Source organism: Mycosarcoma maydis, chromosome 17 (assembly GCF_000328475.2).
Source record: "Mycosarcoma maydis chromosome 17, whole genome shotgun sequence".
In the NCBI taxonomy this organism is placed as follows: domain Eukaryota; kingdom Fungi; phylum Basidiomycota; class Ustilaginomycetes; order Ustilaginales; genus Mycosarcoma; species Mycosarcoma maydis.
The window spans coordinates 466110-481401 of record NC_026494.1 but is presented as its reverse complement, the minus strand read 5'-3'; the positions used below and the strand labels follow the sequence as shown (position 1 = coordinate 481401).

Sequence of the window (15292 nt, the reverse complement as noted above, 5' to 3'; positions counted from 1 at the left end):
GCTTCACAAGTCACGAGTGACACTTGTCGGTAACCTGAGCAGAACACGCCATGTCTTTCTGTTCGTCCTCCTCCTTCTTCCCCATCATCGTAAACACCATCGTTACGACAAAAGCTTGAGTCACCTCGAGCCCGTCTCTACTTTGCCCTCACTGTCTCCCCATACGTTGCCTCTGCACCTCCTCGGGCCATCACGCCAGCGGTTAAAGACGCGCGATATCTGAAGCAACGGTACAGTCGGCAGAACGAAAGGGTATCAAATATCAAGTAACCAGCACCAGCATCTGCGTTTGTGGAACAACGCTCGATTCAGCGCACACATGCTCGCTCACTAACACAATAAGATTTTGGAGCCCTAGCGCCACCCTTCCACTCCTAGGTTTTCGTTTCATTCACCAACCTCGTAGCAAGCGCCATCGGTGTGGACCATCAGCAGCTCAAACCAACGTATAGTTGCTCTGTAGAGCACTTGTAGACCGTCAGTATGTCCTTTGCGATACCGCATCCGCCCTCGGCTTCGTCAGACTCTGGCTCTTCAGCCTCGCTCACTCCCACCGCCGCCCACGGCTACACCAGCAACACTGGCTTCTCAGATCCTTCCTCCTCAACATCTTCATCAGCCGCACCCGCTTCTAGCTCTCTCTTCAGCTCAGAAGAGTCCAAGTTTATCACCGACTCGCTTTCTTCCGCTGAGTCGTTTGATCCTTTCACCATCGGCGCTCCGGGCTTCAAGGTTCCTTCCTTGTTGCCGCCCAACATTGCTGCCTCGCACGACCACCTCGCGTCCCAAACGCCATCTGCATCCGGATCTTTGGCTAGCATGGTACCCGATATCAATTCGAGTCTCGAAATTCGATCAAGAAGTCTGTCCGCTCAGCAATCGCATCCACTTGGATATAGTACATCTTCACCTGGCCAACAGGGGGCAGATGCCTATGGCAATGCAGCCGCCGCACACAGGCTGAATAGCTTCAATCTCTACGGCCATCGGCCTTCAGGCGCTACACCTCCCGCAGCTTCCAGCAATACCTCGAGTCCATCCTACTTTAATCACCTGCACGACAGCTTCCCATACGCACATCCTAGTAACCGTCATGCGTCCTTTTCCGCTGCATCCAATCTGCCAATTTCTCCCGGTCCTGCAGCTGGATACGGTAAGAACAAGGCATGGCAGATGGAGCAATTGTCCTTCCTCGAAGCGCAAGCCAGCCGTGGCCAGCAGCAGCAGCAGCAGCAACAACAACAATTTGCCTCCGCCCTTCCGCACTATATGGGCGCGCACAGCGATCACCAACGACGGTCGAGTACTTCGATGATCGGTCGTCCGTTACCGTACGACAATCTTTTTTTCGGTACACCGGCGCATCTTCAGCAACACCAGCAAGCACAGCATATGGAGCAACAGCAACAGCATCAGCAACAGCATCAGCAACAGCATCAGCAACAGCATCAGCCACAAGCTCCCTTCTATCTGGGTGGTGAGGATCCTCAAGCCGGGCTTGCAATGTTGGGTGCGCAATTTCCGAGCAGCCACAATTTTGGCTCGTTGCAACAGGGCATGACGCAAGCGCAACAGCATCAGCAACTCGAAGGATCTAGAGCGGCAAATGGCATGCCTGGTGGGTTCTCGGCTCAGGCGCTGGCAATGCTCAATGGCGATGCTGGTTTGGGTGCTATTGCGTCGATCGTAGCAGATGACGGCGCTGCGGGTGGCCTGACGCCAAAAGGTAGGAGTGTGCGTACGCCGACCGACCACGAAACAGCCAGGGCTGGACGTGCGGCCGCAGCGTTGGCAGCGGCATCTGCTTCGCCATCCGGCTCTGCAGGAGGGACTAAACGAATGTCGAGCGGTGCACCCAAGACCGCACCCACTCAAGGATCATCGCTCAACTCGGGCCCCTCAGGCAGTGTGATTCGCGCGCTCGGCGATCTAGCCAACCTGGATCTTGATCTCGAGACAGCCATTCGAACACTTCCTGCACATCTGCACTCGTACTTCGCCCCGGCACGCATGGATAAGCGCACCCAACCGCATCTGGAGATGCTACGACAGCAGCATATCGAAAATGGGCTGATTGATCCTACTACAGGCTTGGAAATTAAACCCGAACCCACCGAAGAAGATCTCAAGAAGGAAGCCGAGGAAGCGGAGCGCGAGAAGAAACAGCACACGTTGCTCACGACCGAGGAGAAGAAGGCAAACCACATTGCGTCGGAGCAAAAGAGGCGAGCGAATATCCGTAAGGGATACGAACTATTGTGTGATATCGTTCCGAGTCTCAAGGAGGCGCTCGAGCGCGAGGCTTGCAGCAAGAAACGAGAAGATGAGGAAGAGGAGAGCGACTCTGACGATGACGAGGACAATGGTAAAGGTGCCAAAAAGAAAAAGGCAGCCGGCACGGGTAGGAAGGGCGAAGAGGGAAGTGGAGGGGGCATCGAGATCGATGGTGAGAAGATCGATGGTCGAGCCGGCCCGAGATCGGAAGCGGTGGTGTTGATGAAGAGTCTCGATCATATAGGAGCGCTCGTGGAGCAGTACAGGGGGTTGTTGGGCAGAAGAAATCGAGCAAGATTGGCGGTCGCCAAGAAGTTTGGTTGGGATGGCTTGGCGAAACAACCGGTGCCAGATATAGATCGGTTGATGGCGATCAAGGTTCAAGACTGGTGGGCGAATCATGATGGCGAGGAAGAGGGTGACGGGATTGGAAGCCGGATTGAACAAAGGCTGGATGCGTTCGACAAGGAGCAGGAGCGCGAACGAGACGCTGCTGAATTCGACAACGGCGCCGTCGAGGCAGGCGACGGAAGGGGCAAGAAAAAGGCAAAGGGCAAGAAAGCCGCCACTGTGGCCAAGAAGAAGAAGTCTACAGCGGCGGTCAAGGCTGAAGAAGACAATGTCATGCATGACTGACATTCAGCGCACCGCACGTCTCGCAATCGCCCAAAGGGAATCGCATCTATTGTACAACACGTTTATTTGCTAGCTATTCATACATCTGCCAAGTTCGACTTAATGCTCTGGCGGATCTTGGGAATCTACTTGATTGTTCCACCATTCAACGATCTGCTCCACCGACATGTCTTTGGCCGCGTTAGTGGCGGTGCTGCCTTTGGCGAAATCGACCAGGTCTTTCGGGACCATGTTGCTGCTATAAGTGGCGCCTGTACCGCCGCAAGACTGCAGCCGCCGATCGGAGAGGATGCGAAATTCGACGTGTTGGAATCTGTCCTGGCCTGCGGCGTGGTTGGATCGAGTAAAGGGCAAGTTCTGGGCGGTTTGGAGCGTCTGTTGTTGCTCGTGCACCAGAGTTGCACTTGGCAGGGTGGTTTTTCGAGCTTTGTCTGCGCGGTGTAGTGCATCAAGCTCTTGGAAATCGAACAGTAACGGATCGGTCCTTGGCAACCACGCGTTGATATCGACCAGCCATACGCGGCCCAAGTCTTTGGTCAGATAAACGTCAAAGGCGTAGTCTGCCAGTTGCCACTTTGCATGCTGCTTAGCTGCAAGCAATACGTCTGTCCAAAATGTACAGATCGCGTTCTTGATTTGCGACTGCAATGTGCGAGATTGGAGGTGGTCGAAAAATGTGACGTCTCGTTGTGTGATAGCGATGAGCGAGTGCGAGCGGACGAAACAGCGGAATTCGTACGACTTGTTCAAGCCGAACCACTTCTTCAGCACGAGCTGCGGACCAACGCTTTGCGCTCCTTGGACGTCACTTGCGCCAGAACACGGTGCGGTCATGTGCGAGATCTGCTCCAGATCACGACCTACAAATTCACTGCTCTTCAGTAAAAGATAGACGTCTTCTGGATGTAAGCATTGAAGGTTGTTTCCAGGTAGCATAAATCCCGAGTCGAGCGGTGCGGACCAATTCAGCTTGGGAAATACGGCTCCGTCATAGTTGCTCACCACACGCCGGATCTCTGCGTCGAGTGCTGAGAGTTGTATTGCCTCCTTAATTTGTGCGTCTTCTTCTGACTCTGCTTGAGCCGACGACGAGCAAGAGGACGAAGAGCAAGACGATGAACAAATTTGAGCGCTCGATGTTCCAGGCCCGCTTCCTTCGGGCAGGATAAAAGTATCCGAATCCAACCAGTGGATCAATTCAGGCTGAACGGTGCCGATGTCAATCACGGTAGACTTGGGGGCGTGCTTGCGAAAGATAGGATACCATGTGCCGTACGATGTCCAGTAGAGGGCTGAGTTGGGCGGTGTAAGAGGATCGGCAGACTCCACCCCATTGTCGACCTCTGCGTCGCTCATGATGAGATGATTCCTTGAGGGGTGCGGAGGAAGAGGAGGTGGAGGAGCATGAAGGGGCGAGAACGCTGTGGAGGAACCGCAATTTCAATCGTGAATCACGGATGGTTCAACGCACTCATAAATTTGTTCTCAGCTTTGTCATAAGTTAACGATATTCGTGATTTTTGTATTTCGATATGGAATTTCGGAACTCGGCCAGATGGATGGAACGGACGAGGTTCCGAGCAAAGCGCCAAGCGAAGCACAACAGTGACGAGAGCTATTCACGATTCGTGGTCACTAAGGCGAGCAGCGTCGATCGACATCATCATCCGAAGTGAGCTTAGCGACGCAGCGACGCAGCGACTCTGTGCTTGTCACTGATCGGTAACACGCCGCTTCCACAATGTCGCACATTTTGGAGCCGCTCGACGCTCCCTCTTCCTATCGAGACTCTCGCTCGCAAAGCAGCAGGCAGGAACAGCAACAGGCGCTGCGTCAGACGTCCACTCTGTACCTGGGCAATCTTTCGTTCTACACAACCGAGGAGCAGATCTACGAAGTGTTCGGTCGCGTCTCATCGGTCTCGACTGGTGGTGGCATCAAGCGAATCATCATGGGGTTGGATCGAAACACAAAAACGCCGTGCGGGTTCGCATTTGTCGAATTCTACACTCACGCCGAAGCGGTCGACTGCATGCGCTATGTATCCGGTAGCAAGGTGGACGAACGTGTGATTCGATGCGATTTGGATCCGGGCTATAAGGACGGACGACAGTACGGTAGGGGCCGAAGCGGAGGTCAGGTGAGAGACGAGTATCGACAGGAGTACGATGCAGGTCGAGGCGGGTGGGGCCACAACAGGCTGAGAGAGGAGGAGGAGAGGAAGAGGATGGAGGAGGAGCAGAAGAGAAGGAGTGAGAGAGAACAGCTGTATCAGGAAGGCGTTGTGGGCATGGACACGGGTGGTGGTGGTATGGTGCCCATGGGTGGTGCGTATGAGTATAGCGAGTTGGAGGGCGATGCCAGAGGCCATGCGGGCGAAAACGGTGCACACCACAACGGCTGGGATGCACAGGGAGCAGCAAGAGCCGAACGCGCCCCCAAAAGAGACAGGAGCTACGATGATGATGAAGATCAACAACTTTACGGCAAGACTGAAAAGAATCCAAGATTCAGAGACAATGATGACGACGACGCCGACCAGGTGTGAGTCCGCCCTCTTGCTCTCGTGTTCTACACTTGCCACACTGTCACACTCTGTACTTTGGCTCTTTCATCTTCAGAGACTTGGTCTCACAACCAGGCTTGCTTCTATTTCCACGTACGATCGGCTTTACTTGCGCGTCCTCTCCGCCACCTCGTGCAACAACGGTGTCACCCTAGCCAGCGCAATCATGATGGCCTCTTCCGTTCGGACCGTTCTGGACCCCTGATTCTCTACGACATTGATCCAGGCGTCGAACAGATCCTTTGCTGTATGACGGTCCAACTTGATGGCTGCATCCTGCTCCACAGCCACCTCCAGACCGCTCAGTCCACCAAACACCAGTAGAGCGTGGTTGAACTGTTCCGACATGGGCTGCACCGTTTCTCCCGAGGCGAGAGCTACGGGCGTGTTGTTGCTTGTGGCCAGAGTGAGGTCTGTGAGCGAGACACCGCGTTCCGAGGTTCCTATGACCAGATCGTAACCTCCACCTGCAAACGGACATCCAGTGAGGACGGCTGATAAGCTGTTTGCTAGTCGAACACTGTAGCCCCAATACCAGCCCAGCTGTTCGACTGGTTCGCGCGGGCTTACAATCTCTCCTGCACCGTAGGCGTCCATTGGCATGCTCACCGTCACCCTCGTCCCTGCTTCCACGCGTGCACCTTCCGGCAACTTGGCCTCGATCACATCCCTTAGACCTACATTGACGTAGACGCTGTTCTGTCCGCCCCGTCGCGCCCAGTGGGGTGGGTCCACGGTAACACCTTCGCGGTACTCGCTCTGATCTTCGAAACGCAAGTGGTGCGGACAGTCCAAGGGAGGCATCAGTCCAGCCAGTCTAAGATCGCGATGCATCGGAAATAGAGCCTTTCGCAAGTACTGCGGCGTTTCTAAATACTGCAAGACACGAGCAAGAAACGTATGCGGGTCGAAACCTCTTGCCCCCTCTGCTTCAGCTCGTGCGTCTCGTTGTTCGGTCGATTCTTCTTGCTCGTCCGCGTTCGGATTGCCCTGCGGTTGATTGAAGCGGCGCTTTGTCCCACGATTCTGCTGGTTATGCTTATGCTGATACAGATCAGCACCTGCCTCGGTTCGTACTTGGCCTTCGTCGAAAACCACAATCTCGTCGACGTTGAAGATGGCACATGTTCGCGCAATGTGCGCTGCAAGCCGAGATTGAAGTTCGGGTGACTGCGCGTTGAGCACAATCGAGCCTGGAATCGCGACCGAGATGGTGAATTTGCGGCCTCCTGTCGTGGTGGCACGCGTGATGAACGATGGCTTGTGTGGATTCAGTTGTGTCAAGCCTGTTGACTTGGAGATTGACGACGTGCGCGGTGTGGTTGAGCTGACTGATGGTTTCGTGGCACGAAGCGCAGGTTGAGCAGTGGCTGATGTCGTTGCTACGGTAGTAGCTGATAGCGGGACCTCCACAGCAGCGGCAACGGTCTGTTGGTCGTCGGAAGAGTCGCCCGCGTCCATGTGGCTATCATGTGCGCTATTGGATTTGCTCTTTCTCGTTCGCTTTCGCGTGCGCTTTCGTGCGCCCGGGGCGTTGGCAACACCGGCGGCTGACGTCGAAGCAATTGCGTCTGCAGTCATCCTTACGCTCTATGCCAAATGCCAGACTCAGAGGCTCTGACAAACGTATGCACTGTGTGAGAAGAATGAGAGTCGTGGGTCGAGATAAAACCAAAATGCGCTTTGGCTGAATTTTTCATACTTCACTCATACTCACAACTACAGCTGCAGCTATTCACGATTTCAACCCGATTTCCGAAGACACGGTGCTCGATGCAACCCTTGCGTGTTCGTTTGACCTTGACTTATCGTGATTGACTCGGGCTTCATCACCTGGAAATCACGAATAGGGGACTCGAGACCTCAGCCCCGCACAAACAGCTCTACTCAACACACGAGACGCTCAACAACAGAGCCTCAAGCATAGAGTGTCTGACGAGCCTCGAAACGACTTGGCTGTGATTCCATAAATTCCTTTGTCTGGAAACCTGAAATGGAAGACACCCACGAGCCGACACATTGCGCAGGAGCGGCAATCTACCAGTTCTTGGCCTTGCCTGTGCTGCCGCTGCTAGCGCCGTGCCCTGCATCGCGATCCGTGAGCGACGACGATCCCAGCCCGATGCCCGTACTTGTGGCGGACAAGCCACCCTTTGCAACGCTGCTCGTAGCGTGCTGATGCTGTTCTTCCATCTCCAAGCCCAGTCCACTAGTGCTATTGACGCCGCTGAATCCCACTTTACCATTCAGCCCGCCAACCCTACCACTGAAGCCAGCCTTGTTCGCCAACTCATTGAGCTTGGTTGTGAGAGCATGCAATTCGATGTTCTGAGCCAAGCTTGCCGCTCTTCCCTTCAACTTCTCGCTCAAGTGCTCCAACGTCGATGCGAGCTCGCCTCCCTGCACACCCGCCGAACGGTCCGAGAGCCACCAACCGGTGTTGACGCATTCTTGCGCATCGTTGACCAGCCAGTCGTACCACATCTTGGTGATGGGCACAGTGGCGAGATGCCAGAGAGCGTGAGCGTCAAGGATGCGCAAGATGGGCGCAAAATCGAGCAGCTCGAATAGTACCGAGGCTGACATGAGCGCGAGGATGAGTTGCAGACGACGACGCCGGCGTGTGTGTGAGTTGGGAGGACCGATGTTGGTCGAGACGGGCACGGGCGGGGTTTGCGCACCGTTACTGAGCGGTGTGGGCGTCGAGAGAACCGAGAGGTTGGGCTTGGTAGCGCGCATAGCAGCACGTGAGTAGGCTGTACGATCGACCAGCGGGTTCGATGGAAACGTCGTCGGTCGAAGCGAATACATGAGCCAGAGCAGCGTGTGGATCAGTCCAATCACCACGTTGGCCGCCATGTTGTAGGCATAGTCGAAGCGCCCAATGCTGAGGTAGAGCACATGAAGCGCCAATGCAGCCATACACACTCTTCGGAGGAGCACGAATCTTTTGCTACCAGGCGCGAGCCTGAACAGCCGAGCAGCGCTGAAAAACAAGGCCGACATGACCACCGAGCCGGCGCTAAAATAGTCGAGCTTTTCGGTCCAATTCTTATCCCTGGTATGAAAAATGGCGGACCATAACCACGCATTCATGCTAATGAGCGTATGCACAATGTAGACCAGCTTGAGCGGGGACGCATCTGGTAGCTGGTTGCGCATCATAAAGAGCGCGTTCCAGTGGATTTTGAAATTGAGCAAGCTGAAGAGCACCGAAAGCGGCTCTTGGGCACCTAAGAAACGAATGAAAACCCACTTTCCGTGGAACTGCACCATTTGCTTCTGCACCGGGCGCAATTCGGCCAGCTTGGATTTGATAATGCCTTTGATGCGCTCTGCTTTGACCGAGGCAGAAAGTGGCTGTGATTGAGCCAGCAGCTCGACCTCGATGCGAGCATCGTGTTGAATCTTGTGCACACGTTCTGCAGCGTCATTGGTGATGCGATGGGTGCAGTGGTACTTGCAGTCATCTTCGCACGTCCATCTGGTGATGCGGAGGATGAAGGGCAAGCGATGGGCAAGCATGGTGCCGTCGTCGACGCCATCTCGACATAGATCGGCAGTGCAAGAGTCGACGCAGAGGCGGTACTCGGGGGAGCGGTCACCTTGGGATGCTAAGGCGGTAGGTGAGAGGAGAAGGGCAGCGACAAGAGTTAGTAGCAGAAGCGTCATTATTGAGCGCAACGGTCTACTAGAACGTGCAAGGGCGGGATGCTTGGAAGTGGTGGGAGAGGATTGGCTCGATGTGCGCTGTTGGATCGACGATTCAGCCTGGTTGATAATATTGAATGCGAAAAATGTTTGGTCGTGCTCTTCTGCTGGCGTTGCAGACCGAGCAAGGCGCTTGTCTGGTCGCTTTGTCGCTGTGGATGCTGACGGCGCGATTGCGCGTGATGGCCCTGCGTCTGACTGCATGTCTCCTTATCAGCAGCTAATAAGCTCCATTGGATCGATGAAAGAGAACCCAGACGCTGGAAGCTCGCTCAAGCAGAGCAGATTCGATGATCGCCGCAGTCGTTCCTGCTCTCGTGGGTGGCGAAGATCGATAGAGCTAAAAATGGCGAAAAGGATGCTAACGAAGCATGCCAAGTGGACGAGTGAGATGGAGCGATCGTGATGCGAGCTGTGGTGGTGCAAGAAGATGAGACGCTTGAATGTGCTGGAAGACGTCAAGTTGAGAGAGCCGTCAAATCACGTTTTGTGATTCGTGATTCGTGATTGCCGCTGTTTTCCCCAAGACTGTGAGACTCGTGACTGAACGTGGAGCGTTAAGACACGAGAGAAGCTTCGGGATGTTTGGTCGCTGGATCACGCGCTCTTCAAATCGCCGCGCTTGAATTTCACGATTCGAGATTCGTGATTGGGAATCTCTCAGTTGGCCCGCCTCGTGGCGGCTCGGACAGTCACAAGTCACGGTTGTGAGTCTCACAATTACGAATCACGAATCACAATCACAAATGTGAATTCACGATTCACGATTGTCACTCACGACTCACTCTGTGACTGTTGTGAATCATCAAACGGCAACTCACGACTCACACTCGTGACTCAGTCGTGAGTGTGACTCGTGACTGTGAACACGCAACGATTCGCACGTCCACTCGTGACTTAGCAGGTACAGCTCAGTTGGTAAGGGTCCGTGCCCAGCATTTCAAGCTGTCTTGCGATTTGATATCGTCGCTTACATTCACGATTGGCTTGGTTCTACTTTCATCTCTGTTCGACGTCTTGCTCTTTGCGTCTAGCAGGCACTGAGCCAAAGCCAAGCCAGCGCATTCACCTCTGATCAACGGCGAATCGCGTCCATTCAAACGCAGCATCGGCTCACACCACTCGAATTCACAATGTCGACATCCTCTTCAGCCAACATCCAGCCATCCGTGTCGGCATCTTCTCCTGCCACTGCCACCACATTGACCTCGAAGAACCAGCTCTACGCGCTCGCCTCGCGCGTGCCGCTCATCAAGTCTCCCTCCCTTTCCTTGCCCAAGCCAGTCAAGCTTCCACCGGACCTGCATCCTCTACCCGCCGACATTTCGGCCTACTTTGTCTACCCGTTCAGCCTCGAATCGTACGTCTTGGATGCAAATACACCGAGTTCAGCCACGGTCGATCAGCTGCTTGCCAAGCACAAGCAGTATCTGGAGAACAGGGAGAGAGAAAAGCAGGATAGGCAGAGAGATATCCTGAGGAAGGTTGCGCCTGGATGGCATGGTGCTGTGCTGCTGCCAACAACCAGCAGCAGACCCGAACCCGCAGCGAGTCGTGTGCTGGATTCGAAAGCAGAGACCAATCAACAGCAGAGCGAACAACGCCAGCTGCAGCACGAGAGGACGCCATTGGACGATTTGGCCGATCATCTCGCTCAGCTCGACGCTCTCAATTCGGCCGGCGCGCCTTCGCATGCTCAGAACGAGTATGTGCATCAGTAGCAGTAGCAGTAGCAGTAGCAGTAGCAGCAAGCGCCAAAGTGCGAATCAGCTTCTGTTACCCCATCTTCTTGAATCCTTTCCTCCCAACCCCTCTCCCGTCGTTCAGCCTCTATGTACCAGTAGCAGCCCCAGTATACCCTTCCTCTGCCATTCGTGATTTAGTCTACATGTCCCAACAGCAACCAACACACCAAAGCGCCCCCCCCCCCCCCCCCGGTGCCAGATGCCATGTTTATCTGTAAGTGTTTGCCTTCTCATTGCAAAGAGAATGGATAGTCATCGAGGTGGTCCCATGAGCAGGACAAGATTGTGGGGTGTTGTGATGTTGATGCAGCCACAACGACTGTGTGTCTGACGAGGGTCCAACCCTCATCTCAAAAGATTTTCGACCATGCTCGAAATTCACAGATTCGACGAGCGATAACTATTCCGAATCCGCACTTCGTTCCGCATTAAGTTACTCTCGACTCGATCTGATGACAAGCATGGCAAAGCAAATGAGCCTGATTGCAGCCTCTTAAAAAGCTTTGATAGATTTGCAAAAAAACGACGCCTACAGGATTTGAACCTATGCTCCCAGAGGGAATGGCATATATTGTTGAGTAGAGGATACTCTAGAGCTTAAATGAGTTCTAGTGCCACGCGATAACCACTCCGCCAAAGCGCCTTCGATATGATACAAGGTCGTCTATATCACATATATACACTACTAAACACTTCAAGTTGTTCACGATGCTTTATAACCCATCTCGCTTGATCTGTGACACCTCAGAACTTGTGATAAAAGGTGCATCTCGTCGGCATGGTGTGTGATATGTGTTGCAGTCATATGTGTAGGGTGTAGAGATAAACATCACATCTACAAGCATCTAAAGTTGAATCTAAAGTTGAGATCTAAAGTTTAGCGTAAAGGAAACCAAACAGGAAATCACGAATCACGAATCACGAATGTCACTTCGTTTGCTTTTCCAGCAGCTGCAGGAGCAGATCTTCGATCCTCTTGGCTCTGGCCTCCATGTCCTGCACCCTCCTCGCCACATCACGGAGCTCATCCTCGACACTGTCCTTGCTACTGAAAGCCATCTCGGCGTTATCAGCGGATGTATTGCGTTCGCCGATAGCAGCGAGTCCGGACGCTCCAGCGGTGGTGGTGGACTCGGAGCGTTTCAGCATCCTGGTGGGGCGACGCGTTGGACTGGATTCTCGTGAACGCGCGTCTTCAACTCGACGTCTCGAGGCGGAACGTCGTGGAATATCGCGTTCATAGTTGCTTGGGTCGATAGCACCGAACAGTTTCGCCAGAGGCGAGCTGAGCGAGCCGAGTCCACGAGGTTCGGGTTCGGGCTCGGGTGCGTGTCGTAAGAGGTGAACCGATCGATTGACCGGTGCTTCGCGCGCACGCCGCGAGCTGACACTATTGGCGATCGAGGATTGGGTATGAGTGCGAGGCAGTGCATCTTGCGTTGATCGCGTGTCCTCCAAAGTCGGCTGATGCGGCGGCGGTGGCTCTTTAGAAGCGGTCGCGGAGGATCGCAAGGGTGGAGACCCGTGCGTCAAGTCGTGCTCGAGATGCTTGGCAGCCGCCTCCTGCCAGCTACCCTCCTCCTGCCCACCTCTTGCTCGCTTTGTCTTGCTGTCCACATGCTCGTGCTCTGCGTCCTCCTCGAGCTCAGCGTCCGCCTCGTCACCCGAAGCACTCTCTGCCTGCCAGTCGTCCTTATCCTCCAGCGGCGTATAATCAAACGCGGCCTCAATGACATCCGCACTAGCCCCATCCAATCCCGAACCCCAGATACCCAGCTTGCCCAACAGACCCCTCCCCTTTTCCGCCGTCAAGCTGATTCCATGTCCAAACACGTTCAACTCGGCAAAGTGGATGATCAACAGCACGTGGAAGCTCGTCGACCTGATCAGAAACACGTTGATCTTGTGAAGCCATCGCGGCGAGACAAGGAAGCTGAGCGGCATGACGATCGCCACCGCTAGCAGATTGAGCGGCGGCTGATAAGAAAAGATGGCATCCGTAGTAATGCCGGACATGGTCTTGACAGCAAATTGAAACATGGCTTCTTCGTTGGCGTTCATTGCTACGACCTGGAACGTGTTACTGAGCAACGAGATGAGGACGGTCAGAAGCAAGGTGTTGCTCATGATGGTGTAGATGATCATGAGTGGCGGACCAAAAGTCAGGGAGAAACTTTGTGCTTCGTCGAATCCAAGATAGGAGCTTCCGAACCATACTTTGAGCATTAGCCAGAGAACAGCTTTAAAGGTCCAACGCTCTTCCGACGCTAGTGAGTAAAAAGCATAGGCAAAGCCGGAAAAGCAGATCATGGCGAGAACAGTGAAAAAAGCAAAATCGGACAGCATGGCTTTGAGACTGAGGAGCACTACATTGTCCTGCACCAACGAGCTTGCCACTCGAGGGCAGAGCAGCACTGCTCCCAACGCCAGGCAGTCAAAGCTGAGATCGCTTCGTTGCGGCAGACCGTGATGAAGAGCCGAAATTCGGAGGCCAAACCAGAAGAATCCGATGATGCAGAACATGGCATCGATAAGATTGTAGAGCGTACCAAGGTAGTGCGACAAGCCACGCTCCTGCAGCTGTGCCAGTTCGTCAACGGCAAAGCCAAACAGCCAGATCGAGAAGAGTGTCTCCTGTACGGTCCACGTTGGGCTGCCCTTCTGTGCCAGGGCAGCAACGTAGAGAATGAGGATGACGACAAAGGTGGTAAATTCGAGCTTGCTGCGAATCGAAGGCACACGGAGACGCAAGTGATTGAGCAGAGGTGCCTTGGTGGGATCGTAGATGCTGAGCGGACGCTTCTTGTAGCTATCGTTGAGAATCGCGTGCGAAGCCTGCATGGGTGAGAGTACGACTTTTCCGTGCCAGATACCGTCGATACAGCGCTGACAGAGCGGAGTCGAGATGAAGCGTTTGGCAGACGAAGCGATCGCCAATTCGAGCGTGTTCGAGTACTGCTTGGCAGCAAGGCCGTGCTTGGTAATATCGTCCAAGTCAATAAACGACGACGAAAGCTGCATCTCTTTCAGCTCTTTGTACGTAGTACCGGCTAGCGGATGAAAACTGGCTGTGAGCGAAGTGACGAGTTCAAGGCCGTCATTGGAAAAGGTGCGAAGCAGCTTCATGGCCAGTAGTTCGCACAACGTTGAGCGGGTGTTGTTGACCGATTGAAAGGCAAGATCGCGCGTCGCTTCACGCTGAAAGTAGATGCGATTCAGCATGAGACAGTAAAGGATGGCTATCGACCGAAAGTTGCTGTACTTGATAGCTAGTGGGCGTACGAGCGAGAAGTTAAGATCGACCGAGGTGAGCTCCTCCCAGCTGAGATGCGTGTCGATGGTTTTGCGAAGGTCTGAACGAATTTCGTGAATGAGGTGGAATACGTCCTGCCGCTCGACAACCTTGATGAGGTTGACGCCATCTTCACCTTCTGATTCGAGCAGACGGTCGATCTCTTGTGCATCTGCTTCGGTTGGACGACGAATGTGACTGCCAGTGCGGCTAGTGGTTGGAGCTGTTCCAGGAAAAGCATGCCTGTGTGACGCGTGAGACGCATGGTGGCTGCTGGAAGGCCCCACGCCTAGATGCTGTTCGGTCGAGCTGAAGGAGAAAGCAGAATCGCCAGGTGACGGTGCATCTAGGGCAAGTGCCGGTGGAATATGGTCATCTGGGCCTGGTTGGTCTGGTAGATTGCGAAGCGATACGTGCCTCTTGTGCTGCTGCTGACGGCTGTGAAGCGAGTTGGCAGACGCCCGCTGCGAAACGGCTTTGGACATGATATCTATCGTATACTAGACAACCAAGCCAGCGAAAGTGAAGGTGTTTTGGTTTTGGTCACGCACGATCCTTGATGCGAGCGAGACGGCGAATGGGACGAGGCAGGAGGTGAGGCTCATAGCGCCTCTGGGATGAGCAATAGCTGCATGACTCTGATCGTAAGCGGGTCGATAGTTTAGCTGGTTCAACGGAATCGCGAATGGTCGTGTCTGTGCAAGAAGAAGAGTCGTGAGTGCGCTGTGGGTGATGCAGGTCGCTGTCATTTTGGCATCATGTGTTGTTGTTCTGTCCATGGTCCACGCTCGCTCTGTGTGACTATCACTTGTGACTGTGCTGTGCGTAACTCATGACTTAACTTGAATGTTTGAATTCTCCTCCACTCGTGAGTCGCGCTTTCAAGTTTGACTTGGCGTGTTGTTTCAATTTTCAGAGTGAGTTAGTCAGAGAGTCGTGAGTGATATACAACAACAACGCTCGTCGCTCTTTTCTGTGCTGCCTCGTTGGTTCTGCAACACACCTTCCCAACGTCCGAGTCTGACACTCACGACTCAGGGTTCCGTTACCCGAAATCTCAAAGACACG

The 15292-nt window shown here is 54.1% G+C and overlaps 7 protein-coding genes and 1 non-coding gene across 8 annotated transcripts; 3 read left to right on the top strand and 5 right to left on the bottom strand.

Annotated features, from left to right (window-relative positions):
* Positions 1-483: 483 nt before the first annotated feature.
* Positions 484-2910, top strand: UMAG_04863 (uncharacterized protein; the record flags this gene model as incomplete). The annotated part of the gene is made up of 1 exon (XM_011393404.1): positions 484-2910. The coding sequence occupies one exon, from the start codon at positions 484-486 to the stop codon at positions 2908-2910; it is 2427 nt and encodes an 808-aa protein (XP_011391706.1).
* A 99-nt stretch (positions 2911-3009) lies between these two features.
* UMAG_12285 (cell proliferation protein CDC123) lies at positions 3010-4266 on the bottom strand (the record flags this gene model as incomplete). Its single annotated transcript, XM_011393479.1, has 1 exon — positions 3010-4266. One exon carries the CDS (start codon positions 4264-4266, stop codon positions 3010-3012), a length of 1257 nt encoding a protein of 418 aa, XP_011391781.1.
* A 385-nt stretch (positions 4267-4651) lies between these two features.
* UMAG_12284 (putative nuclear cap binding protein subunit 2) lies at positions 4652-5458 on the top strand (the record flags this gene model as incomplete). Its single annotated transcript, XM_011393478.1, has 1 exon — positions 4652-5458. The coding sequence occupies one exon, from the start codon at positions 4652-4654 to the stop codon at positions 5456-5458; it is 807 nt and encodes a 268-aa protein (XP_011391780.1).
* A 123-nt stretch (positions 5459-5581) lies between these two features.
* On the bottom strand, positions 5582-7057 carry UMAG_04860 (uncharacterized protein; the record flags this gene model as incomplete). Its single annotated transcript, XM_011393403.1, has 1 exon — positions 5582-7057. The coding sequence occupies one exon, from the start codon at positions 7055-7057 to the stop codon at positions 5582-5584; it is 1476 nt and encodes a 491-aa protein (XP_011391705.1).
* A 456-nt stretch (positions 7058-7513) lies between these two features.
* UMAG_04859 (uncharacterized protein) lies at positions 7514-9391 on the bottom strand (the record flags this gene model as incomplete). Its single annotated transcript, XM_011393402.1, has 1 exon — positions 7514-9391. One exon carries the CDS (start codon positions 9389-9391, stop codon positions 7514-7516), a length of 1878 nt encoding a protein of 625 aa, XP_011391704.1.
* A 929-nt stretch (positions 9392-10320) lies between these two features.
* Positions 10321-10908, top strand: UMAG_12283 (uncharacterized protein; the record flags this gene model as incomplete). The annotated part of the gene is made up of 1 exon (XM_011393477.1): positions 10321-10908. The coding sequence occupies one exon, from the start codon at positions 10321-10323 to the stop codon at positions 10906-10908; it is 588 nt and encodes a 195-aa protein (XP_011391779.1).
* Positions 10909-11455: 547 nt separating this feature from the next.
* On the bottom strand, positions 11456-11575 carry UMAG_16092. The gene is made up of 2 exons: positions 11539-11575; positions 11456-11500 (listed from the first exon to the last, which is right to left on the bottom strand). It is a non-coding gene; the product is annotated as a tRNA-Ser (tRNA).
* Positions 11576-11859: 284 nt separating this feature from the next.
* On the bottom strand, positions 11860-14709 carry UMAG_10854 (uncharacterized protein; the record flags this gene model as incomplete). Its single annotated transcript, XM_011393460.1, has 1 exon — positions 11860-14709. One exon carries the CDS (start codon positions 14707-14709, stop codon positions 11860-11862), a length of 2850 nt encoding a protein of 949 aa, XP_011391762.1.
* Positions 14710-15292: the final 583 nt, after the last annotated feature.